The following is a 27,115-nucleotide window of genomic DNA, read 5'->3' as shown; positions in this document are numbered from 1 at the left end:
CCAAGTGACACAACTACAAGCTGCAGCTCTGCAAAGCTGGTGTCTGCTGAGCCACAGGTGAGAAAGGGGTTAAACCCTGATGCTCAGCCCTTCAAAGGCAAGGAACTACCTCAACATCACGAGGTCATGCTGTGAATTGCCTTCTCCTGCCTCTTTCCTTCCAAGCCCTGTGGTCATGCCCTGCTCTTCTACACATCCATCTCCACCAGCCTTGAATGTCTCTGTGTAGGATGGGCATGAAGTGTCAGCTGCTTTCCAGGAGTACCCACTCAGAGCTCCACTCCTGTGCCTCTCGTAACTCACTGCTGGTGATGCTGAAATGACACTTGGCCATTTCCTTCTCCGACTGATTGGCACCCAGCAGAGACAGACTTCTTGAGGGTGGCCAGGATGACAACCCCACTTCAGGTCTCTCTTAGGACTGTGAAAAATACACGTGGGGAATCATACTCAGAGACTAGAGAGGATGGAGGAGACCTCCAGAGGTTACCTGGTCCATTACCATGTCCCACATCAGGACCAACGGTCTGTTGATGTTTTATGGCAGATTTATCTTAACTGATTTTTAACAATGTCAATGAAACACATCATCCTCATCATCATCTTCCCCTTAGGAAGACTCCTTAGGATATTAGTTGTCTCCAAGCATCACAGGCTAACGAGCCCCTCAGTTCCCATAGTGGTGTCTTCTCAAGCCCTCGGTTATGGTAGGATGGCAAACCAACAGCTAAAAGTGACAGCCAGCTGCCATGGATCGTATCAGAGCTATTGCATGAGAAACTCAAACCCCACAGCAGGGATCTACTGGGATCCCTGCACAAACTGTAGTGAGTTAATGTCAATAGGTGTCTGTGAGAGGGGTTTCCTCCTTATGCCCTTGGTTGAGGGACCTCAAATCATCTGTAGAGGTGAGGGTGTAGGTCTCAAAGTGTCCTCAGCCTTTGCCCCGTGCTGTGATTTGGACACAGCATCCTTCAAGCACTGTCTTAGGCCAAGTCCTGCACACTGGGCTCTGGGGATGCTCTGAGGTGAAGTAGGGCACAGAGTACTGAGCCTCTCATCCAGCAGGAAGGAGCCAGGGGGTTGGGATGGGCACTCACATCACACAGAATTAAAGCCAGCGATAATCCCCAAGCCTGCATGACTTTTTATGGGTCATTTCACCCCTTTTGCCACCATTTAACGTCAATTCCCCCTCCAGGCCCAGTCATGAATCACACTCTGTGACAGAAGGATGGCTTTCGAGCAGTCCCGTTGGAGGAAGGAAACCCGAGTACATTCCTCCCCATTTCAGACACGTGCGTGCACGGGTCCCTTCTTTTCCCTGGTGAAAAGTCAGTCATTTTCTGGGATGAAATTCCATCTCTGCTGAACCCTGTGACATGAACCACGGATCTTCATTTTGAAGTCTCCTGAGTCACCACCAACGTCAGAGCAGCTGCTCGTAAAGGCAAAGGATTGGGAAAGCCGAAAGAGAGGAAAGGACACAATACTTTTAGGGATTACTCCGTACCTGGGGACTTCCATAAGCACAAAGAAGAGTCACGTGGGACAAGTAATAAGAACCAAACCAGCCACCAGACTCTGGGTTTTTTTTGGCTGCTCAGCACCGTTCCCAATGGCTTGGCATCCCCAAAGCCCGTGGAATGTTGTGTGCGTGTACAAATACCACATCATCATCAAAGCCAGAGCATGAGCAGGGAGGGAGACACCGTGGTGGGGAGCTGGTTTCGGAGCAATAACCCCATGGGTACCAGGGTGATGCTGAAGGCTGCGTGTGTGTGTGTATACACATGCACATAGGGAGGGTGGTTGATGTCTGCCTGTACTACTGGGGTATAACTTGTACTTATCTCTTCTGTACATGTCAATATTCAAATATATCCATGAATAAAGCACACATGCATTTTCCTGAGCCCTTTGCTCCTGTCTGTGATGCTGGGATGTCCCTGTATGCATGTCCCGGTCTCATGCTGTAAGGGTAGCTGGAAGGAATAAGGGGATGTCCTGGGCTGGGTAGCAGAGCTGTGGGATTCAAATGCCCTGTGCTTGGCTAGAAACCCAGCTCTGATGCGATGCCTCCTGGCAATAAGGGGCAGCAGGGGAAAACCCAACTGTTCTCAGATGGACAGACATCAGTGCCACCTGGGAATGGGACATGGACCCTTGTGAGTCCTGGGGGTGCTGAGGCGCTGGCACAGGGTGCCCAGAGAAGCTGTGGCTGCCCCATCCCTGGCAGTGTTCAAGGCCAGGTTGGACACAGGGGCTTGGAGCAAGCTGCTCTAGTGGAAGGGGTCCCTGCCCGTGGCAGGGGTTGGAGCTGGAGGAGCTTTAAGGTCCCTTCTAACACAAACCAGTCTGGGGTTCTGTGTAGCAGGGATGGCAATAATTGCACCCACAATTAGGGGCACTTGGACCTCTAGTGCTGAGACACCATCATACGCCCTGGGTGGGTGGCAATAACTGGGGTGGCTGGTGCTGCATCCTCCTGCAGGGCGCAGGAGGAGGGAGCTGGAGGAGGAGGGAGGTGATGGTTGATGCCAGCTGGGGAGGCTTCTGCTCGTGCCATGCACATCTGTGAGTTATTTTTGGCAACTCAGAAAAACCCCATAAAATCACAGGCAAATTGATTAGAGGCAAATTGAATGTTTTCCTGCCAATTTTGGGTGGGGGGAAAAAAAAAGAATCTAGAAAGCAAATGTATATAAAATTTATATTAAAAAAAGCAATTGAAATTCAAGTTGTTTCCTAAACACAAAGTGAGCTCAAGGTCAAACCCAGCAACGTTGCACCCATGTTTGTCTCTATACCTGCATGAAGCACCTGATGGGGGCAAAGCCTGAGGGTTACGGCCAGCGCTGGGACCTCGTCAAAGCCAGTTCCTTCCCCACAGTTCTTGGGCTGTTTCGGTGGATGGGGTTTTGCTGACACAATGGAGAATTCCCTGGGAAATTCCAGCTGGTTGGACCTGGAATACGCTGTGGGAATGCTGCAGGTCTGATGGGTTTTCCCTGCTTCCTGGCAGGCGGCTGCTCAACCAAGGTCAGCACCCGGAAAGCTGCTGTGGGATGGTCCAGGGCCTGATGGAGAAGGGGTTGACAGCAGCTCATGGGTTGCAGGGGGGAACCTGGCCTTGAAGGAGACCTTGGGACTCTCATGGTTGTAGAGCCTGTCCTGGCTCCTGCAGGCCTTGTATGCTGGTTTGATGGACACAGGGCAAAGCTGGTTAGAGCATCCCTGCTCTGGGTCATCTCAACTGGATTTATGCAAGCCTGGCATCACCCTAAAGATAGGGTGAAGAGATTTTGGACCAGGAGCACCACCAATAGCTAAAGGGAGCTTTCCCTGACCCCCACTTCTATCACATCTCTGAGTATGGTTTTTGAGGGCGCTGCCTGTGCCCACAAGAAAACTGAGCCCCGCTCCCTCTTCCAACCAGACATCGTACAGGTGAGGTCCTCAGTGCCATGGGTTAGTGGTGGCCTTGGCTGTGCTGGCATAGGATTTGGGCTTGATGATCTTAAAGGTCTTTTCCAACCTGGTTGATTCTATGATTACCAGACAGGGACAAACACTGAAGCAAGAGCAGGTGAAGTGATTTACCCTAATTCCCACAGAAAACACCCCACAACCTGTGTAGCCCCAAGGATGGAGAAGAGCCCGGGGGTATCTGTCTGCAGACAGGACCTGATGGCGACCAACGACCCTCACCACACCACAACCACAGGCTCAGCACGAGGCAAACCCTGCAGCTGATGTCCAAGCGCTGTGAGGGGACGTTCGCAGCAGAAACAACAACTTCCCATCCGTTATCTCCATGCTCATGTGCTGGTAGGGCTGGATGCACCTCGTTTCGGTTGTTAAAACCTTCTCATTCCGTGCCAAGCACGGGAACAGTGGCTCTTTGCCGAAGGGAAGCGCTACGGAATCAGCTCCGACATCAAAAACGCTCAAAGCACTTTGGGTTTTCTTCATCTAAGGAGAAGTGGGAATGATTTCTGGTGGGAGCAGGGATCCCAGGGAACGTGACAATGGAATTCCTGCCAGGCCTGCTGCCGGAGGCACAGTGAGGCTGCAGGCTGCAAAGCTGAGCTGGTGAAACACTGAGGGGGCTGCCGGCGGTGGATGGGGAAACGTGGACACCAGGGTCATAGAATCATGGAATAGTTTGGGTTGGAAGGGAACTTCAAAGCTCATCCAGTCCAATCCCCCTGCAATGAGCAGGAGCACCTTCAGCTAAACCAATTAGATCCATGCTCTCCTTCAAGACCCCATCCCAGTGTGATCTGCTGTCACGGTCCAAACCTACCCACTAAACCTCTGCTTCCATATTAAATTCAGGGGATAGTGTGAGGACCAGGATGGATTAAATCCCCCCCGTCTCGTGGCATCACTGATCACCACTAATATGGGGTGAGACCAGAACCAGCCCCAGTCCTGCAGGCTATGGGCTTACGGAGCTGTGACCCCGGCTCCTTGCCAGCAGCAGGGAAATAAAGAGCAGTAAGTTGTTATCCTCCCTGTTAGAGCCAGAAGGGCCACAGGTGCTTTTGGCAGTGCAATATGGGCTCAATTCCTTGCAGATGTGGCTTCTGCGAGGGGCATGAGGTCTGAGTGGGGATTTAGCAACACAGAAAAGGGGAAGGAAGGGTCTGATTGTGCATCTCAGGGTGGTTTGAGCATTGAATGTTTGAACCATCAAGGCCAGGTTGGACACAGGGGCTTGGAGCAAGCTGCTCCGGTGGAAGGTGTCCCTGCCCGTGGAGCTTTAAGGTCCCCTCCAACACAAAGCATTCCATGATTCTGTGGCCTTGCTTTTGTCTGGGGGAAGATTTTATCACCCAAGAGTTATGCAAAACCTCACCTTGGGGCTCCTTGGGTAAAGAGAAGCAGCGCCCAGCCTCTGCTCCAGGCTTTCTGTTAAGAGTGGTTGGGTTAAATTGGTGGCTTTGTAAAAAGACTTAAAACTGCCTCCCCTCTTCCCATAAATAACTGATATTTAAGTCTTGTGGGAAGAAAAGCTGCACGGCAAATACTTTACTGGTTACTCACCCAACCACGTTCATCAGCGATGGGATGACAGCAAAGAGCATCATCCTGGATGCACACAGAGCCTTGGAGAGCCTCCACGCAACCTTCCATTCCTTCCCTGCAAACCTCATTCCTTTGCTGCAACACAAGAAGAAAACATCAGAGCAGAGATGGAACCTCTGCATCTCATCCCGCTGTCCAAAATGAGTTTACACCGGCTGTAACACCACTACCCCCTGCCCTCTTCATTTCAAGTCTGGACACACCACGCTGTGCTTGCAGGCTGGCATGCTGGGCTCGGCTCGGCAGCAACCGGGCTTCTGCATCCAAGTTTAACGCCATGGGATGAAGCAGCACAATGGTCCTTGGAGACGGCGGTGACTGAAACCTTCATGGCTCATAAAAGCCAGGTTCAACCCTGCTTCATCTCAGTGGTGCTTAATTCCAGAGCTGGAGAGAGCCATAAAAATAAATGGAGAACAACGGGTTGCGTCTCAGCAGGGATGCGCTTCGGGATGCCAGGGAGGGCTGCAGGCAGGGGTGGCAGAGGAGAGGTCACCTCCGGCATCACGCTCCAGCTTTCCTGTGTGTCTCAAACACCAGCTGGCACCAACAGGCGATAAGGAGGCAATATCATCAGTGAAGCTCTTTGGAGAGACAGGCTTCCGGGATGTCAGATTTCCCTCCCTGGGTTCCAAGGAAGGAGCAGTTTAGTGGGAAAACTCGTAGTGAGTGAGCTGAGATTGTGCATTTCTATTGGGTTTATTCAAACACTGAATGCAGAAGCCCTGAGCGCTGGGGCAGTGACACAGCAAACCAGATGAACACAGATTCATAGTCATGGGTGGGAAGGGACCTTAAAGCTCCTCCAGGTCCAACCCCTGCCACGGGCAGGGACCCCTTCCACTAGAGCAGCTTGCTCCAAGCCCCTGTGTCCAACCTGGCCTTGAACACTGCCAGGGATGGGGCAGCCACAGCTTCTCTGGGCACCCTGTGCCAGCGCCTCAGCACCCTCACAGGGAAGAGCTTCTGCCTAAGAGCTCATCTCAGTCTCCCCTCGGGCAGGTTCAAGCCATTCCCCTTGGCCTGTCCCTCCATCCCTTGTCCCAAGCCCCTCTCCAGCTTTCCTGCAGCCCCTTCAGGCACTGGAGCTGCTCTCAGGTCTCCCCTTCAGGAGCCTTCTCTTGTCCAGGCTGCCCCAGCCCAGCTCTCTCAGCCTGGCTCCAGAGCAGAGCTGCTCCAGCCCTCGCAGCATCTCCATGGCCTCCTCTGGCCTCGCTCCAACAGCTCCACGTCCCTCTTGTGCTGTATCCTGACAGCAAGGACTCACAACCCCAGCGCTGCCGAGGTCAGAGCATCCTTCCCTTTGCTTTAAGAAAGAACGAGAAGACAAAAACAGAGGAAACAGAAATTTAACCAGGTCATCTACTTTTTATTTCAGAGGAAAGATTTGCGTTATTTCCTTTGATTTATGTACACGGACTTCACATTTTTTGTATTTAAAATGCACAGACCTCCCAAGAATTTCCTCCTTCCTGCTTTAAATCGGCTGTTATTTTACAATACAAAAAAATTATACCAAAACCTGCAGTCCTAAATGTGTGTCTGCATAACACCCCCAATCCCCGGCCAGGAAATAGTTTACAATGCTTGCTCGTATTTACATGTGAATGCAAGAAACGCTGAATTATACATATTAACAAACTAAGCTCAACTCGGAACACAGATAAGAATCATCAATAATTACAGAACAAAGGGGAAATAATCCAGAATACAATTAATTCAAGGATTTTGGTGTAAAGAACAGTTACTGTGCACAAATCCGAGTCATAGAAAACTCTGTTTTTTATTCTTTTTTTTGTTGTTTTCTTAAAAAGAAAAAAAAGAAATGGGCTGACATTTGTTACACTCCACTATTCTTTATTTGTCTTCTTTCTTCTGGTGAGGTTTGTGGAACCAATGATAAATGGAGAGGAAATGCCTAAGGAATCATAGTACCTGGAAGACGCACACAAATAGAGCGTGTGTAGTGTTAGAATGAAGGAATAAACTGAACAAAACCTGCCCTGGCGCAGAAGCAGAAGAACCAGCCTCAGCACTGGGATCCCAGCAGGGGAAACTCATCCGATTTAAGCAGCCATCAACAGAAAAAGGGGGAATGTCAGTTAAATTGCCACCAAGATGCCCAAAACTGAGGTTCCGCCCTTCGCTCCTGCATCCCTGAGTGCTCGCGCATCTTCCAGCGGCACCTTCCCATGTCAAACACGCACAATTCCCTCTCCCAACCTGCAGCTCAGCTCAGGAGGCTCTGAAATCCCACCCCCATCCCTCCCCTGCCCCTATGGCATTCCCAAATGAAGAGAAAAAGCAGGAAAAGAAAAGCCATCTGCAGGTGATGCGGAGTTGGATGGATGAGGGTAAGAGTTGCTCCTGGCATGCAGGGTCTGTTCTTTGCTCACAAGCTCAGTGCTGCCAAATCCCTGTTTGCAGGGAAAGGGTTGGATGGACGCTCCATCCCCAACTTGGGTAGCATGGGAAAGGGAACACAGCTGCTGACACTGGGAGCAGTCAAGGATGGAGAATCAGCAGCATCTTTGCTGCACTGGGCTTTTGGTGGGTTATGGGAGAAGCTGAGGTTTAAGTGAAGGCATTTCATCAGAAGTTCTTTTCATCTTATTTAGTTCCTAGCAAGCTGAACTGCCATTTGAAAACCATACCATAAACCCAGTTTAATGATGTTTATGAGCAATATTTACCGTATAAACTACCCCATAGGAAGCGTGTATCTGCCAACGGGGGCCGTCATGCTTTTCTGGTACCATACCATCTCATTTTGGTACACTACACACTGTAACTTCATGCTAATCCCAGGCATTATCCCATCATGTAGAGCTTTATTTTGGCAATTCCAATACAGCACATTTTAAACCCAGGGAGGGTGGCAACAACTCAAAACTTGTGTCCCATAAATCTTCTTGCATCCAACATACTGACCCGCATTGGGGCAGAGCCACTGTCGCTGATGCTACAACAGGCCAGAGGGAATTCTGGGCTAAAGAAAAGGGAAAATGGTGAACAATGATGAAGTATGTGTTATTTGGAGCTTTCCACAAAAGAAAGGGCTACAGTATTTCCGAGGTTTTATGGGTTTTCTTTTGAAGGCTGCTTTCAATGAATAGAACTGGAGGGTTGAGACCTTGATGGCTGAATTTCAGGCAGTTATAAACGCTTGAGAAGAGTGATTCTGAACGGAAATCACTGGCACAATCTTAATGGTAGAGGCTCAAACTGCTGACTTAATTCTCCAAGTAATGACTCCTTTAAGTACATTTATTACTTGTCTTCAAGAGTTGGGGTTTTTTCTCCCCTTTTCAAACAGAAGAGCTGTATTTTGCTTCGCTTATACACTTAAGTGAACTGCATTTGAATACATAAAAGTCAAGTTATGCCTCCCTGTTTTATACTGCAAGATAGCGCGACTATAATTTGACGTTTCTTTAAAGCTCTGGGAAGTTATCTAATACTGATCAGATGAAGAAGTTATTAAGACAAACCTCATACATCATTTAAAATGCATCAAAAATACATTCAATAGGTTTTCTTCTGGTTTATGTACACTTTAAATCTTCCACTGCTCTGCACGCTACTGTATACGTTATGTACAAGTGCAAAACCGGTGTGTTATTTGTCATCTATTTACAGATTCTCCCATGAAATAAGGTTGTTCTTTCCCCCAGCACCACCTCCAAAAGAACTGAACCCACAAATCCTTCACTTCTCATACTGGCCTGGTGATAAAGCACCGGCAGGTCTCTTTCCCCCATCCATCCCACCTTTGTCTCTATTTTACCTTTCAAGTTGGGATGAAAACTGTTTGCAGCAGACACGTGTGAGAGTTCTCTTTCCCCCTCATCAGTATGGAGATGAGACGCAGAGCAGAGCTGCATCCTAAAGGAGCCGTTTCGTTTCCTTTATATAAATAAGTCTTGTTCCTCCATTTACATCATTTGGTTCTCCTAAACCAAAAAAGTTTGATCATTTCTTTGCTTCTCTTTCCACGATCTGACACTTGGTAGCTACAGTTCTGGGCACATTCCAGCATTAAGACCCAGCTCTCCAGGAGGGGGAAATCACCCACCAAACCCACATTTAAGTCTTTTTGTAATGTAAGAACACATCACCCCTCTAGGCCCATTGATCTGAAAGCTGTGTCTGTCCAGCAAAACCCAAGCAATGACTTTAAGCACTTGCTTAAGCGCTGTTCTACCTACGGAGACTTAAGCACAAAAGCTTGGGGTGGCAGATCTGCTCCCAAAGCAGCACTAGAGAAGCAAGAAGCCATCTCTGAACATGAGGATGTGCATCACGACATGTAAAGGAGTAACAGGGAAGGGATTTTAGTCCAGTATCATTTCTCTAGTTCAGGTTATCACTATACACACAGGGAGTTAGAAAATACTTTCAGGAGATGAATCTGTCTGAGGTAATCTGTGCATCAGTTAAAACTTCAATTGCCTAAACCCCTTCATCCTAAGAGACAAAGCTCACCCCTTCCCCTCCCATAAGTTCTTTTCCCCAGAGGGCATTTAAACTTCCAGTTTAGAAAAGGATGCATTTTATTTATATATATATCTATACACACACACACATATATATAAAAAAATGCATTTTTTTCCACAATATCTTCTTTTTCTGCAGTCCTCTTGTATTTGTTAAATGACACATTCAATCAGAACTGTAACCCACCACAGTCTTTAAACCAGCAGCCTTTTACCCCATCACTGCTGCCTGGACACGCACAACCATTCACATCTTTATTGCGATGCCGCCGCGCTCCAAAGAGCTTCTTCAAAATACATGGTTAAATAACCCCCAAACAAAGCAAAAATGAGTGCCTGATATGTGATTGATCACCAAAACATGCACACAAAATAAGATGCAGCTCCTTGGGTTTCATTCTGGGAAAGGATGCTACCTGGCCAGAAGATTCGAGAGCACTTTCCTTCGCTCCTCTCCATGGGTCCTCTCTTCATTTCATAAATACCTGATGTTCTCATCAGATATCATGACCTGAATGAAACCACATTTACTGCTATTGAGCAATAATTACAACCCCTCATTTGGCACCTTCCCTTAACATCTTCCTACCAGCTTCAGCATCACAACCTCGCGCGAGCTGGCTCCAGCACTGCGCCACATTCCGGAGTCAAGGGAGACGTTGGAGAGCAGCAGGCACAGACTGAGGTGTTAAGTCCAACCCTGAGGCTCAAAACACGAAACCCAACCCGTCAGACTACTTCAGATGGTTTGACACATCCCCTCAAAGCTAAGCCTTCTCTTTGCTGTTTGTAAGTGCCTTCCTTTCACCAACAAGCCACCTCCTTCAGCGTCCTAGAGCTCAACCCCAATGGGGAATATCAGTAACTGACCTTGTAGAACTCACACCCGTGGCCAAACGAAGCTTAAAGTGCTTTTTCACTTCATCCTCAAATGATCTGGCACCCAGAGACTTGCTTTTTACACCCTATAAGGAGACAGAGCAAATCTTACTGCTGAGGAGTGATGCCTGAGCCCTGGCACAGCTCAGCTCTCATCCAGAAGAATGGCAGGAGGGCAGAGGGAGGGAAAGAAAGGAAATGGGCAGAGAAAATGAGAAGAAATATAATGTATCTGGCCTGGAACACAAACTGCTTCTATTAAAAGCACTGGTGAAACCAGTTTTTGTATGAGATACAGAAACTCTCCCTCCAGATATTTCCAACTGGTTGACTAGTTTGGTGGTCAGGAAAATGCCATTTTCCCCTGACTGCACGTGATGTATTACAGAGAACACAGATTGCCTTGGGTGACTGTACCTATGTGTCTACACACGTATTTAAAAGGGATATAATGATGGCAAAAAGAAAGTTGTGTGGCAGTCTCCTCACTCCCTAGATCTGTTCAAGTCTAGGCACTTGTGTGTGGTGTACTCCAAGCAGGTTAAGACTGTAAACACTGAGTCCTTCCAAAGTGACATTCAGCTTCTCCAGGTATTGCACGTGGTCTGAGCAGCACGTGACATCAACCTTTAAACCATCCCAGCTTCTGCATTCCTCATGTTCTGGACCATGATGACTACAAAACTGCTGCATCTGGAAGAGAGTTCCACTTAAATAATGAGGGAACAGACATGTAATAGTAAATGAAAACAAAGGATGAAGATGCTTTGAAGATTAATAGTAGTGTTTATGTGTTGAGAGCTGACACCTGTAAACACTGCATCTTTTTCTTGTTGGACAGTTTGATAAATACAGGAACTACAAAGCACTTTCCATGTATAAACCTGAGTGTCATTCAGATTGGACTACTGTTCTATTTACACTGACCATGAATGGTGGCGACTGGATGTTACTGGACCTGCAATAAAATCATTTTACTTTAAACTGGAAGAAAACAAAGGAGCAATCTGAAGCCACGTGTCAGTAAAACTTAAGTGGAGCAGCTGTCAAATAAAGCCAACTATCACGTAGATGAGAGAAAAAGTTGGGTTCAAGGAAGTTGTCTTTCGTCTTCTAGTCTCTTGGGACACAACTTGGAAATCTTCCTCCTCCTCCTCCTAGGTATTACTTCTCCGTTTTGTTTAAAACCCTATGCAGTTTCTGATGTCCATGCATCAAATACAGGTTCCTGGCTGTGCAGGGGGCTGCTGTTTCCGATTTCGTATTGCACCCGATTTCTCTTTGTAGGCAATTGGCATCTGTTGTGAAATGTCCACCAGTGCACTGGCCACTGCAAGACCTGAGGCAACAAATGAAACAGGCACTGAATGAAACAGGCACAGGGATAAATCCTTCACCGCAGCCCAGGAAACCCCCAAGGGCACAAAATTAATATCATTTTCTGAGTTCATCTTAAAACCAGCAAACTAGAAAAGCATTTTGGCTTCAGAGATTAAACCTCTAGGCCAGGTTGATAGGGATGGGAGCAACCTGCTCTAGTTCAAGGCGCCCCTGCCTGTGGCAGGAGTATGCAACTGGATGAGCTTTAAGGCCCATTCCAACCCAAACCATTCTGGGATTCTATTCTGAAAGAAGCTTTTAAATACTGCATGTTTTATCCACGGCAATAAGAAGTATGGGCATTAATGAAACCCATCACAACGGAAGGGATGTCTTTTCCTCTGCACCAGTGGATGTGCTGGAATAAATCCTGCAAGCACAAGTGCATGGGGGTTTCGCTGTGCTGCTGCGCATCCATCATCTCTGCGACCTCCTCCTGGCAGATCCATTGACAAACCACTGCTGGCCACTGGGATTTAGCTCAATACAGTTCACAAACCAACCATTCCACCTCAAACCCAGCTAATGCTCTGCTCCAGTGCTCTCTAGGCATTGGAGAAACCCCAGTGAAAACTGCCCAGGAGATCATGACTCAGTGCCCTGACCTCAGGTTTGAGTGCAAAAGGGCTGAGGAAACCTTAAGCTAGAGGGAGAAAACTTCTTTATCCAGGGCTGCTAAGAGAAGAACATAGATGCTCCGAAAGGACTCGATGTCTCTCTACAGGGTTCATACTTAAACAGGGGAGATTTAAGTTGAAAATAAGGCAGAAGCTCTTCCCTGTGAGGGTGCTGAGGCGCTGGCACAGGGTGCCCAGAGAAGCTGTGGCTGCCCCATCCCTGGCAGTGTTCAAGGCCAGGTTGGACACAGGGGCTTGGAGCAAGCTGCTCTAGTGGAAGGGGTCCCTGCCGGTGACAGGGGTTGGAACTGGATGAGTTTTAAGGTCCCTTCTACCCAAACCATGCTGGGATTCTATGAATACCAAGCCAGCAGAGACAATGACATTCCTCACCTGACTGTCCTGGTGGTGGGATACCCCCAAGTCCTCGAGGCAACCTCACGAACACAGAGAGAACGGCTGCTTTGTTCCCAAAGCAGGGCTCCAGCGCGATTGGCTTTGGTACAGTCTGCAGCGAGGGAAGGGAGAGGAGAAAACAAACGTTACACAGCGTGTGACACCCTCCCTCTTCCCCCCGTGTTGTCTCTCTCAGATCGTACAAGCTTCAGGGCATGAACCGTGTTTTCTGTGCTTGGCAAATATCCAGCATGAAGCCTGCAAAGCTCAAAGCAGCGATAACAACAATCAGAACCCCAGCCATGGCAAAAAACACATTTACTTAACTATGAAAAAGTCAAGCACTGCACAGGGTTTGTATTTCTCCCTGAATTCGATAACGAAGCATCAGCTTATGCAAAACAACAGGATGGAGGGTTATCTTCATTGGAAGCCATCAGCACGTGTATCACAAATATATTCACGTCTGACCATTGTAATTTGGCCATTCAACTCCTACTTCCAGACTTTAGCTTCATGTAACACCTTCACAGCACTGTAAGGACTGACATAGAATCACAGAATAGTTAGGGTTGGAAAGGACCTTAAGATCATCCAGTTCCAACCCCCCTGCCATGGGCAGGGACACCTCACACTAAACCATGGCACCCAAGGCTCTGTCCAACCTGGCCTTGAACACTGCCAGGGATGGAGCATTCACAACCTCCCTGGGCAACCCATTCCAGTGCCTCACCACCCTCACAGTGAAGAATTTCCTCCTTATATAAAATCTAAACTTCCCCTGTTTCAGTTTGAACCCGTTACCCCTTGTCCTGTCACTACAGTCCCTAATGAAGAGTCCCTCCCCAGCATCCCTATAGGCCCCCTTCAGATACTGGAAGCTGCTCTGAGGTCTCCACGCAGCCTTCTCTTCTCCAGGCTGAACAGCCCCAACTTTCTCATCCTGTCTTCATACAGGAGGTGCTCCAGTCCCTGATCATCCTCGTGGCCTCCTCTGGACTTGTTCCAACAGTTCCATGTTCTTTTTACGTTGAGGACACCAGAACTGCACACAATACTCAAGACACAATATGCTGTAAAGAACATTTACCCCTAAACACCCTATTTCACTGTTGTTTGCTTCAAGCCACGTTCCCTCAGCTTTGTCTTTCATTTATGATCTTTCCTAAGCAGTTGTATTCATTTTCCAGTGGTCTCCCATACCACTCTGGACTATACTCTGAGGCAGCTGGTTGCTCTGGGAGCTGGAAGTGCTTTAGGAAGCCTACCGGACTGTACTGCCCTTTTAAAGCTGAAATCAGTAGGGTGGGTTTGTGACCCTGGCTCTGTATCTGGTTGCAATGCCCTAAGATGGACCACTCTTCACATGCTTTTCTGAAGCCTGTTTATCTCAAATACAAATATTTCACACTTACTTTACAAACATGGCCATGAAATGAAGTCTTCAGATAAGATATGAATTGAATGGGGCTTGGAGCAACCTGCTCTAGAGGAAGGTGTCCCTGCCCATGCCAGAGGGCTGGAACTGGGTGAGCATTAAGGTCCCTTCCAACCCAAACCAGTCTATGATTCTATAAGATACAATGGGCACCCTTTCTCCCACCCTGGAGGAGGAAGGGACTGTCTCCCTTGCTGACCCTCAGTGTCTTTGAACATCACCCTCCCTCTGTATTGTTATAAAGATTTGATTTCTATCATCAGCTAATGTCAGTATGTCACTAGAAAGACAAAATGCAACAGCAAAAGTCAAACTAGAATATGTTCTGCCTGAGCTGGGCCACGATCCCATACAGAATTACACACATTCTTGTTATATAGCACAAGACTAAGATGAGGATGCAAGACTATGCCTATGAGTATAGGTACAAGCAAATGCCTTCTTTTGTTCTACATAAGCAAAAAAAGCTGCGAAGCCCAGCTTTCAGCTGATTCACTCAATACTTTCTGATTCAGTAAATTCTCCCCTGGTATTAATGAAATAATTATTGCTTTTTCCATTAGGCACAAAATTGTTCTTCTGTACTTAAATGTTCAACAGAAACTCAATAGAATGCAAAGCACAGAAAACAGGAGTCAAACAACGCTATTCAATTACTGCTGCTCAATAAAAGAGAAAGAAAGAGATGACAGCAAGCAAAATGAAACTTAAAACTGTTTTCATATCTCATATCTGCTGTAATGATTGCAACAACAATTTGTATGTCTGTGCAAGGTGGATAAATACGTACTGCACAGGCTGTAATGATGTAAGCTGCTGTCTGCCTGCTTTATGACTGCAGTTTTCTTCACCTTCTCCCCAACAAAGGGATTAAACTCCAAACCATGCTTTTCCCACAAGGCACCCAAGCATAGCCTGGTGCTGCATCCCACAGGAGACTCAATAAGCAGAGGGAACAGGGAGAGCACAGGCAAGGGAACTGCAGAAGTACAGCCAAGGGACTCCTGGAGCAGGAGTGGAAGTGTGCACCAAGCACAATGTTTGGTTGCTTTTGGAGAGAGCCAAGTACTTTCCTTATGCCACTGCTGACAGAGCATTATTCCTGCTGAATCCCTGAGTGCTTGGGTGTTACAGTGAGGACTTGTGCTCACCCTCAGCACTGAGCAGAGCGAGCGGCAAGAACCAAGCGGAGGAAAAGGAGTGGGGGAAGAGGAGAATGAAGGAGCAACTGAACAAGCCACAAAGAATTTGCATTTTCTAAGACCTTTACATGTATTCACTTTTAATTACTATTGGATGAATGGCCATGGAGCTGCTGCGAGGGCTGGAGCAGCTCTGCTCTGGAGCCAGGCTGAGAGAGCTGGGCTGGGGCAGCCTGGACAAGAGAAGGCTCCTGAAGGGGAGACCTGAGAGCAGCTCCAGTGCCTAAAGGGGCTGCAGGAAAGCTGGAGAGGGGCTTGGGACAAGGGATGTAGGGACAGGCCAAGGGGAATGGCTTGAACCTGCCCGAGGGGAGACTGAGATGAGCTCTTAGGCAGAAGCTCTTCCCTGGGAGGGTGCTGAGGCGCTGGCACAGGGTGCCCAGAGAAGCTGTGGCTGCCCCATCCCTGGCAGTGTTCAAGGCCAGGTTGGACACAGGGGCTTGGAGCAAGCTGCTCTAGTGGAAGGGGTCCCTGCTCACTGCAGGAAGGTTGGCCTAGATGACTGTCAAAGTCCTTTCCAACCCAAACCATCCCATGACTCTGATTCTAATCAAAACACTTCTGCAACTCTGTTCTTTCCCCAACATACATTACTTACTGCAACTGTACTCCAACACGCTCTGCAATGGCCTGGGGATGCTCAGCAGCATGCTGATTGTCTTCCAGCCACTATGCAGAAACAGGAGAATGGAAAACCCTTCTCATGGTCACTAAATCCAGCCCTTCACTTACTCAGGTGACGGCACATACAAGTGCGATGCTCTGCTTCAAAAGCAGTTCTGCTTTCAGCCTGTGTCATCACCTCTGTGGGACCTTTCCATCGGCTCCTGGATCTCACAGCTCAGACACCAGAAATGTTTTTCTAACCTCTATTCTTTTCCACATACATTTATTCATCCACCTGATTCCTTCTGTGCCTTCAGCCTGTCCCTGGGCTATATCCTACTGCCCACCTTGGCCTTCATATGGCTCATCTGAATAAGCAACTCTGCATTTCTTCTCTGAACACAAATACTCCCTTCTCCAGCTCTCCCAGCCATCCCTCCACACCTCATTTGCTCCTCTGGACCGCGGGTGACCTGAGAAGTGTTTCAGGCTTTCACAAGGATGCTGTAACAGCATCAAACCCACCCTAGTTCTCCTGCACACCATGACATGGTATGGAATGGAAGTAGTTCATTATACAGCTCTCAGTCACAGAGCTGAAAGGATTTTGAGGTAATTTAGCTCATCCCTTAGCCCCAAGCAGGAACCTTTCTCCTCCTCTGCCCTTTCCAACTCACAAACCCTGAGTGTGCAGCAGAAACTCTCATTATAAGTCCCTATGGGCACGATCTTTCCCTTCCCATGTGATTTCTATTTCATTCCTCAAGGGCAGACGTCTTCCTCCTCTCTGCTCTCCTGATCCCAGTCTAAACCATAAGAAGCTTCTATGCAGGTGCCATTGGTGCTGGAAAGCCCCCCAGCCAGCCATCCCCCCAGCAAAAGACAGAGACGGTGGCCACCCCAATCCCTAAAATCCAGTGTTATTTCATGGGGGTGAGTCTGACCCTCATGCTGCAGTGATTTTTTAATCCATCTGATATTCCATGGTTAGTTGAGGGCAGAGGATGTACCTCTGAGCATCCTTCCCTCCCCTGTCAGAGCAGCTGAGCATTAGTAACACGTTGTTCAGCTCTCTCTGCATGTGGTACTCTATTTCCCATGCCTAGCAAGGAAGTATTCTTCCCATAACCATGCATCCAAAATCAGGCAGTTACAAGCTGAGCTGGGAGGAATTAAGCACAAGATCATCTTCCTGCAGCTCCTCTCGACCTTAAATCTCAGAGGGGAAAACGTGGTCCACCGTCCATCGATACCAGCCGCCTTCCTGACACAAGCTGCAGTTCCGAGCACCAAAACCCCAGCATAAAGAACCAAATCCTGCCAATTTGGTTTTGACAGCACCAGTTCAGGCACCTGCTTTTTGAACTGTGACTCATGCTGCATCTCGTCTCCAAAGCGTGCGCTCGCCAGGCCAAGTGACAAAGCGCAGCCTGATGAAATGACTCGCATGCGGAGTGACGGCAATGATGAATCGGAGGCAAGCAAGAGGTCAGCCCGGAGTGAAGGGCACACTGTGAGCTCTGCAAGACACAAAGCGACCCAGCAGAGCAGCCTGGGGACTGTATTCTGTAGGCAGGGAGGAAAACACGTGGGTAATTCAACCAGCGACTGAATGGTGACCACAGTGAGCTACGTGGCACGCTGGGGGCCAGGTTGGACTGGGCTTGGAGCAAGCTGCTCTAGTGGAAGGGGTCCTTGCCCGTGGCAGGGGTTGGAGCTGGAGGAGCTTTAAGGTCTCTTCCAACCCAAACCAGTGTGGGACTGCAGATCTCACTCACCGCTGGCCTTGCTCTAAGCCTGCTTGTGTCTTTACATGACCCACGTAGATCCCACCATGGCACAAAGCAGCTGAGGAGAAGCTGGCTGACTACATCAAGTTGACATTTTCATGCGGAGGCTTCAGAAGAGCTTTTGCCTCCTTTCCTTCCCCACCTCTGCAGTGTGCCTGCCTCTTGCGTGGTTTCTGAATGCTCTCACTGAAAGAGATCCAAGCTGCTATTCTGCAAGAAGGTTTGGGATTGGACTTGGGAACCAAGATCAGATCATTATAAACACTTGTGCTTCAGTCGGACAGGTGGCTTTTAATGGCCCACTTAGGGACAAGGAGAAAATCAAGTAGATTTCCAAACCTTGTAAGACCTTTCATGAGATGGTTAAAACCAGCCTCTGCCACAGACTTCTATTTAGAGTGTTTTGCTAAACCCATCGTTGAATTATAAAAGCAATTCCTTTTTATTGAAGGCTTCATGGCACAATAAAGTAGACGTTATTCAAACCTATGCAAATAAGGTGCATCCCTCAGACACTTGGCACACAGTGACTGCTTTGAGCGGTGCCTGAACAGCAGAGTCCCACACTGGGACTGAGGCACAGAGACGAGAGCAGAGCCCAGCTGCTGGAGTGATGGACAAAGAGCACAGTTAATGGGATAAGAGGATCTTGGCTTCAGTGGATTGGGTCAATCTGTATGAGGCAAACTGCCATCCGAGAGCCCATCGGAAAGGAGCCATGCCCTTCATAAAACACAGAGCACGCCTGCACCCGGCCAACTGCACAGCAGCAGCAAGAAATGTGGAGCCAGATCGTCTCCCTGCTGGCTGCAGCCAGGATGGAGGTCAATGAAGGGGATGCTGCACTGCCCTGGTTGTATCTGTGCTACGAAAAGGGAACTGCAGCTGGTCTGCCCATGACATACCGCCCCTAAAGGCTCTTTTTGTTCTCACAGAAGTATTGTGAGTGTGCTGGAGTGACAACTGAATGCAGCTCGTCATAGAATCCCAGGCTGGTTTGGGTTGGAAGGGACCTTAAAGCTCATCCAGGTGCCAACCCCTGCCACGGGCAAGGACCCCTTCCACTAGAGCAGCTTGCTCCAAGCCCCTGTGTCCAACCTGGCCTTGAACACTGCCAGGGATGGGGCAGCCACAGCTTCTCTGGGCACCCTGTGCCAGCGCCTCAGCACCCTCCCAGGGAAGAGCTTCTGCCTAAGAGCTCATCTCAGTCTCCCCTCTGGCAGGTTCAAGCCATTCCCCTTGGCCTGTCCCTACATCCCTTGTCCCAAGCCCCTCTCCAGCTTTCCTGCAGCCCCTTTAGGCACTGGAGCTGCTCTCAGGTCTCCCCTTCAGGAGCCTTCTCTTGTCCAGGCTGCCCCAGCCCAGCTCTCTCAGCCTGGCTCCAGAGCAGAGCTGCTCCAGCCCTCGCAGCATCTCCATGGCCTCCTCTGGCCTCACTCCAACAGCTCCACGTCCCTCTTGTGCTGCTGCCCCAGAGCTGGATCAGGACTGCAGGGGGGGTCTCCCCAGAGCACAGCAGAGGGGCAGGATCCCCTCCCTGAGCTGCTGCTCACAAACAGCCTCAACCTTCCTCCTGCAGTGGACTTGGATGGCTCCTCCACACCACCCACGCCGTGATCAGTGGAAACAGTGGGAAAAACCCTAACAACTAAGAATCAGAGGAGTGCAAATTTCAAACAAAGACCAAAAAAAAACCAGCAAAGACCTCTCAGCTCTCAGCCTCGTGCAGATCTGAGCACGCCTTACCGGGCAATGTGCACCCTGAGGAAGGTCCACTGCAGCATATGGCTTTTAACCGGGAAGCGCTACCTCATGTTTGGTGTTAGGCAGCGCTTGGAAGCAGTGAAGTTTCATCTTTTGGATGAAAACACAAAGCTCCTGCTATTTTACTAAGTGGTGACACAAGGCAGGGAATTCTGTTTTCAGCTGTTTTCCACTTTACTGTCCAAAACCAGCCCCAAAAAAGCCAGGTCACCCAAGCAATTCAAAGCGGTAAGAAACCTATTAGGTCATCTAAGTAGTCCAGCTTCTCCAGCAGGATTTCCTCCACAAAGAAGGGATTTCCAGGCCTTTGGGCTATTTCTAGGTGACCCAGGTGCAGAGTACACCACCAGTTCCCTTGGGAGACAATTTCACAGCCAAATGCTTTCCCCCATCAAGTTGGATTGCGCGATGTTCAACCTCCCCATCTCCCTTTTCTTTCATCTCATTGTTCCTATTTGCGCTGCTTATATTTGACAAATTCGAGAGGTTAATAACGTGCCACATAAAAACTAATGGGCAGAACAATAAATATTCTGTGTCATTTCAAAAACACAGCATCAATTTTGGGTAGGTCCCGGAATGCGCTGCCGGAATATTGCTTTTCAACATGTATTAACGAAGAAATACTGTAGAGAATATTTCTGTCCTCAACAAGAAAACATTATTTCTGTGGTTTGATCAAATAACCCGGACATGGTTTTCAATTTCCAGCAAGGAAATTAAAATAAAGGGAAAATCTTATGGTGGGAGAAGAGGAACGTTATTGAAACAGTTCAACTTTATTATTTGACTCCACTTCTTCAGGTGGTTTTTCACTCGGTAGCAAAAAGGGTCAAACTGCATTTGCAAGTTTCCAAATGGAGCCATTAAAAGCGGAGTGAACGTTGGTAAAATCAGTTACAAGCAATTTTCTATAAAGAAGAGAGTATTAAGCTTTAAAGAAATCATATTCTCAGGGTAATATGTACGTCCTCCAGGATCGAGAGGAATGAAATTTCAGCAATGATTTGCAGTAAATGAGTCCAGATTAGAAACGTACATTTACCTCCTCCCTGATAGCTACCATGGAAGTGACACAAGGGCTGGGGAATGAATTGCTCACAACTCAGCCGCAAACCCGCATAGGAGGAACTGAATCAACTGAGTAAAAATCATATGCAATGATTTCTTCATCTTCAATGAATTGTAACAGGCTCAAATTGAAAAGGCACACCCGAGCATCCCGAGCTCCCAATAACAGGGAGCACACACGCGAAGCAGCCTCCACGGGGCACCGAGTTTGCTCCCGCTGCGTTTAACAACTGCTTGCTGTTTAAAGCACCCTTTGTCAACCCAGCAAAATGGAAACACAAGCTCTGGGTGAAGGAAAAGATTCCTATTTCAAAAGCAGTCACCCTGAAATGACAGCATCTCGTGTCGCAGCTTGGAGCTCACGGAAACCAACGCTCGCCCTCCTGGCACAAATCCCTGCTGGTGCCCTGGGGAGGAGAAGGGATGGACAAGGCCATGGGTAGCAATATATATATATATATATATATCTAAACCTATATAGATAGATATATATATATGGCCAAGGGTGGGCTATTCATTTTGATTTTACATGGGTGAAGAGGCAGGGTTTTTCTGGTTCTATTCAACCACTTGGATGGGTTTTGCACTCGAAAAAGTATAAGCTAAAACCGCTACAAAACAGGACAGCTGGATGAAGATGGCAACCACAAGACACACAAAACAACTACTTGGCATCAAGGAATGCAAACAGGTCCCTGATAACGTTCTGGAGAAGCTGCTGGTGTTATTAGTACTTCAATCAGAGCAGATATTTGTTTGCACTAGAGGGAAAAAAAGAACTCAGAAAAACCTTCTCCTGTGCGAAGCTTTGCGCTCCATCCTCTCCCTCCAGCAAATTCCTCCTTATTGGCTAAAAAATCAGGGTCCTTCCTGCTGAAACAGTTACAGTCCTCAAATCTACAGCCAGTTAAATCTCAATTATCAGCCAAATAGTCCCTAAATACAAGGCTGGTTTAACAGATGCCTCCATTGATCTCGTGATAGCTCCCTCCCAAATATTTATATCCTGTACTGTATTATGGAAAAGCAAAAGTTTCCCCCCCTCCAAGTCCTTAATTTTGCAACAGAAATCAAAACAAGATACCCAGCACCAGTTAACTGGAAATAAGTCATTAGGTGAAGGGTTTATCAGGTGTTTTTGTGGTTGGTTTCTCAGCAGGGATCACAGCCAGGCTATGTGCAGTTGCAGCGCAGCACACTTAGCTGCCCAGATAACACTCCCTTCTTACTATGTTACTCCCTTCTTACTCCATCCAGCATGGGGTTCCTTCAAGAAGGATCATACGCTCTTCCATGGATTAGAAAGTGGGCCAGTATAAGGAGAATTAACACCAAATGTAAAGTACAAGCTGGAATGCCCCATCCCTGGCAGTGTTCAAGGCCAGGCTGGACGAAGCCTTGGGTGAGATGGTTTAGTGTGAGGTGTCCCTGCCTATGGCAGGGGGGTTGGAACTGGATGATCTTAAGGTCCTTTCCAACCCTAACTATTCTATGGTTCTATGTCAATGCAAGGAAAAGCTCCTAGAAGCAGTCAGTGCTAGAAACCCCAGAAATAATACATTAGAAATCAAACTGCATTCCAAAGGCAAGCTAACAACCCCAAGCAGCCTGCCTCAGACAGGTCAGGCGAAATGAAACCAGCCTTTCTGGCCTCAGAGGCTGCATGTGAACCATCTCCAGTAACTGCCACATCACATTAAGCTTATTCAGTTTATGGTTTCCCTCCTCAAATTCATTCCCTTTCCTCCAACCATTACCCTTTTGAGGAGAACGAATGATTCTCCTTTTCATCTTATTTATACCATCCTTAAAAAACCCTAATTTGCTCTCCACCCCCCTCTAATGCATCTTGATAGCCTGGGCATTTCTGCTTAAGACTATTTCTATATACCACAGCTCAACCCTGACAGCCTTTCCAACCTATCTGCTTGTATGAGGACCCCATGTCTCTCAGCTCAGTGGCACGGTGACTATGTGCTCACCATGCTTCCCCTAACCCAGCTCATTTTAAGTGAAGTGGGTTGGGAGGGGGGGGTCACAGAAGCTGGCCCATCAGTGAACTGATGGGCTAACAGCAGGTCAGTAACATGTGAAGAAAGGGGGGAAGGGAGTCATCAGAAGTGACAACCAAAACGGGCTAAAAGCTGTAAAAACATCACTTCCTTGGCCCTTTGCTGTTCTTCACTGAACTTCCCCATTAAGTGAAGTAACCCAACATAGAGCTACACGTAAACATGAAGTTGTGCTGTGGAAGCAGAGGATGCTTCATTCCAAATCACCCCTCACTGCAGTGGTACCCAAGAAGCTTCCCCAAACCCACTGCCCTATGGGACACGCCTTTAACTACTCATTTGCTTCTGCCCACGGCAGGGGGGTTGGAACTGGATGGTCTGTAAAGTCCCTTTCAACCCAATCCAGTCAGATCCCTCCTATTCCTCTGCTGGTCACAACTTCATTGCAACATAAAAGGAATTTAATAGGGGCTCAGATGCAAAACACAAGTAAACTGAAAATATCAATCCGTGGTATCCCTTGCCCCCTCCTAACTCAGCCCACCACTTCATCTCCGTGCTTCTTGAACAGATGGGATCTTCTGGCACTCTTTAAACCACTCAACAGCACTTTCTTCCCTAACAAAGCAAACAATTACTGGAGTAAGATGCTATTTCCCATCATTTTTTTCCCTGCTATTTTTAAGGAATCAGCCAGCCTGGTGAGCTGATGAAGGATTTGCAGTGCAGCTATTCTGCCCTCAGAAGCCTAACACAGCAGAATTTAATGCACGTTGGCACGAAGGCACAGAACATGCTAAATGAACTTCATGAGGAGTTTGCTCACTCAATCCTTCCCTCAAGAGCTGTGGACAGCCTGTCGATCACAGATGCAAAGATAATCACTTCTTAGCACTGGCTTCACACGTTGGATCCCTAAACACAGGGCAGCAAAGGCTGCTCTATGCGGCAGCTCTGCTAGGTGAACATCCACCTTGGTGGATGTTGTTTGTCAAATCCTATAAAGGCTTTCAAGGTATTTTTTTTTTCTTCCTTAAGGCTATTTTTTCTCTAATGCAACAATTTTCTTGTTAACCCTGGAGGTGTTTTGCTCAAGCTAAGCATTTGCTGTGCTATGCATGTGGTCCTCCCCAAGAATCTACAAGCATTAACTTTGTGCCAATACCAACTTCAAGATATCTGGAAATCAATGGCAGAATTATAAACTCAGAATCATAGAATCATTAGGGTTGAAAAGGACCTTAAGATCATCCAGGTCCAACCCCCCTGCCATGGGCAGGGACACCTCACACTAAACCATGGCACCCAAGGCTCTGTCCAACCTGGCCTTGAACACTGCCAGGGATGGAGCATTCACAGCTTCCCTGGGCAACCCATTCCAGTGCCTCACCACCCTCACAGGAAAGAACTTCTTCCTTATATCCAGTCTAAACTTCCCCTGTTTAACTTTTAACCCATCACCCCTTGTCCTATCACTACAGTCCCTAATGAAGAGTCCCTCCCCACCATCCCTATAGGCCCCCTTCAGATACTGGAAGCTGCTCTGAGGTCTCCACGCAGCCTTCTCTTCTCCAGGCTGAACAGCCCCAATGTTCTCAGCCTGTCCCCAAATTCTTTCTGGAAAGCTTCTTCTAAAAGTGGCTGCAGAGGACTACAGGACTCAGATTAAGCAGATAACAAGACCTAAAAAGACCTGAGTTACATTAATACCAGTTCAGACACTTGGATGAGGTCCAGATACCCAGGGACGTTAAATATAGACCACTGCAATATGCAGCACCTCCAAATACACAAAAGCTGCAGAGAAAAGCCAATGGATTTTGTAATAACTAAGCAAACTTAGCAGTAGATTTGCAATCCAATGGGTATTTGTTGAGTGGGAAATCAACCCAAGCAGCTAGTTACGTGTTGCCTAGCTGCAGTCTGTAATATGAATAGCCTCCCTGCAGGTAAATCACTTTCTATTACTTCTAAGTACCCCAGGAAAAATACTAATTGAAAACATGGTTCTAATACTGTCCAGCTGGAAAACATTAGCTTGGGATGAAACCAGTTTGACACTGGCTGCCAACTGGCCTTCCACAATGGAAAAGGAAATTAATCTCTTGCAGACAAGACGTCCCATTTTCCACTTCTCCTTTGTAGCCCTCAAATCAACTCGTTATTAACCAAAGGCTTTGATTCACATGAGGAAAGAAAAACACCAATGCAGTTATGATAACACAGGGCTGGATTTCTTGCTTTAAAATGAAGGCGCTCAGAGTTGGACACAGCGAATGGCAGAAGAACTGAAGAACAGCTTAGTCAGCAATGCAGCACCACTTCACTCTTTTCTTGCCTAATAACTGACAAAACACAAAGTAAAATGCACTGTTACAGTTCTGTCTCATCCCAGCCCATCTTTCTTCAGCTCCCTCCTGCTAAGACCCTTTTTCCCTATGCAGGTGCAAAAAGGATGAGGAGAAAACCCACAGCTGATCCCATGGATGTTGAGACTGCTTTTTCACTTCAATTTAAATGTATTTAGGTGCAGTATCCAAGAGGCCAGACTAAGAAGTGTCATTCCCCAAGCTGCTCACAGCCCCCATACTTCCTGAGCCTCCTCTCCCTGTGATTTCCACTTTGCTGAAACATTCCAGGCTTTTATTCATGCTTTTATCCTCTATCCAAGTTCTCCAAGATGGTAAAAAACTATATAAAGCACCCCCAAAATGTAGTGATTCTCCCTGCCATGGAGAAGCACCCTTGTTCTGCATTCACATCTTCCAGCAGATGAAGGTACCTGCTGGCACAAAAGCCCATGTCCATGTTCCGTATCTGGCTTCATGTAACTGCACAGGTTTTGTGCCATTTGCCTCAATCAGACCATCTCATTTATGCCTAAAGTTGACTGAGAAACATTTGTATGAGTTAACCAGCACAGAGGGCAATTAGCAATTGCTAACAGTTTCTGGGTCTAAAAGGGGACATATGTCCACAGTCTGACTTAGTATGCTTAAAACCAGCTTCTCCACCCCCTCTTGAGTAACCCAAGGAGGTCAGAGAAGTGAGATATGGAAGATGACAGACATGGGAAAGCAAGGAAAGTGAGTGAGAGAAAGAGGAAATCCTGGCTGTGGTGCTGCCTATGGAAGCACTTCAAAAGAGAAGAGTTCAACATTCCTATGATCACAAAAGTGATTGAGGAGATGACAAAACACAGAGGCATGGAGGAGAAATCAGGCCATAGAGCCCAAATGAAAAGGTAAAAAGCATTGCCAGCTGACCTAGAGGAGAAATTACACACTGATCCCAGTTTACTATCTCCTGTGCAGCTCTGAGTGCTGACAAACTTGTCAGAGAGACCAAAACGCTAGGGATGGCTTAGTCCTGTCCTGATCCGACTGAAGAGGTGCTCTTAGTTACCTTATTCCCAGAAAATGGGAAGAGGAGGAGGAAAGGGGCCCCAGACAAACAGACTGCAACCCAAACACATCAGCAGCCAGCCTCACCAACCCACCTCCAGCCTGATGGGAACCTCTATATGCATCCCACAGCTTCTCCAACGAAGCAACCAAAAAAAGGCTCATCCTGATTTGCTGAGGGACAATCCTATTTTACATGCATTTCAAATTCTTGGGGAGCTATTAATGGCTAATGACTCCCAGAGCCTACCAGCCTTGTAAGAGAAATTACAGCAGCTCACAAAAACCGAGTGATCTGGAGTCAAATGAAAGTCAATGGGGAGTAGAACTACTCAGAACCTCCAAGGAGAGGTCCCAGAGGCAGGTGAGCTTAGCTGCCCAGTCACTGAGTATCACAGAATCATAGAACAGGTAGGGTTGGAAAGGACCTTAAGATCATCCAGTTCCAACCCCCCTGCTATGGGCAGGGACACCTCACACTAAACCATGGCACCCAAGGCTCTGTCCAACCTGGTCTTTAACACTGCCAGGGATGGAGCATTCACAACCTCCCTGGGCAACCCATTCCAGTGCCTCACCACCCTCACAGGAAAGAATTTCCTCCTTAGATCCAATCTAAACTTCCCCTGTTTCAGTTTGAACCCATCACCCCTTGTCCTGTCGCTACAGTCCCTAATGAAGAGTCCCTCCCCAGCATCCCTATAGGCCCCCTTCAGAAGCTGCTCTGAGGTCTCCACGCAGCCTTCTCTTCTCCAGGCTGAACAGCCCCAACTTTATCCCAAATTACTCAGTACCTTTGTAAATGTAACTTCATTTCCACACTATGCTCCAAGTTTCACCTCTGCAAAACATGGGACAATTAATCCCTGACTTCAGAGAAAGGTAAGGGGGAGCTCAGGAATTTTTCAAGCTTGGGACTAAAGGTTTGGGTGGAACACAGTAAATAACCAGAACCAATAATGAAAC

The 27,115-nt window shown here is 47.8% G+C and overlaps 1 protein-coding gene across 1 annotated transcript in view; it reads right to left on the bottom strand.

Annotated features, from left to right (window-relative positions):
- Positions 1-11,235: 11,235 nt before the first annotated feature.
- The window catches only part of ATRN (attractin), a 173,396-nt gene continuing 157,516 nt past the window's right edge, over positions 11,236-27,115 (bottom strand). Inside the window, exons 28-29 of the mRNA XM_061440957.1 lie at positions 12,860-12,974; positions 11,236-11,808 (exon numbers count right to left, since the gene is read on the bottom strand). Of these exons, the coding sequence (XP_061296941.1) occupies positions 11,684-11,808; positions 12,860-12,974 (240 nt within the window). The 3' untranslated portion in view covers positions 11,236-11,683. The remainder of the gene's footprint in view (positions 11,809-12,859; positions 12,975-27,115) is intronic.

This window comes from Pezoporus flaviventris, unplaced genomic scaffold, assembly GCF_033815535.1.
Source record: "Pezoporus flaviventris isolate CSIRO_AGI_PZ_B2104156 unplaced genomic scaffold, CSIRO_AGI_Pfla_v1 ptg000188l, whole genome shotgun sequence".
NCBI classification, from domain to species: Eukaryota; Metazoa; Chordata; class Aves; order Psittaciformes; family Psittacidae; genus Pezoporus; species Pezoporus flaviventris.
This window is presented reverse-complemented; position numbering and strand designations above follow the sequence as displayed.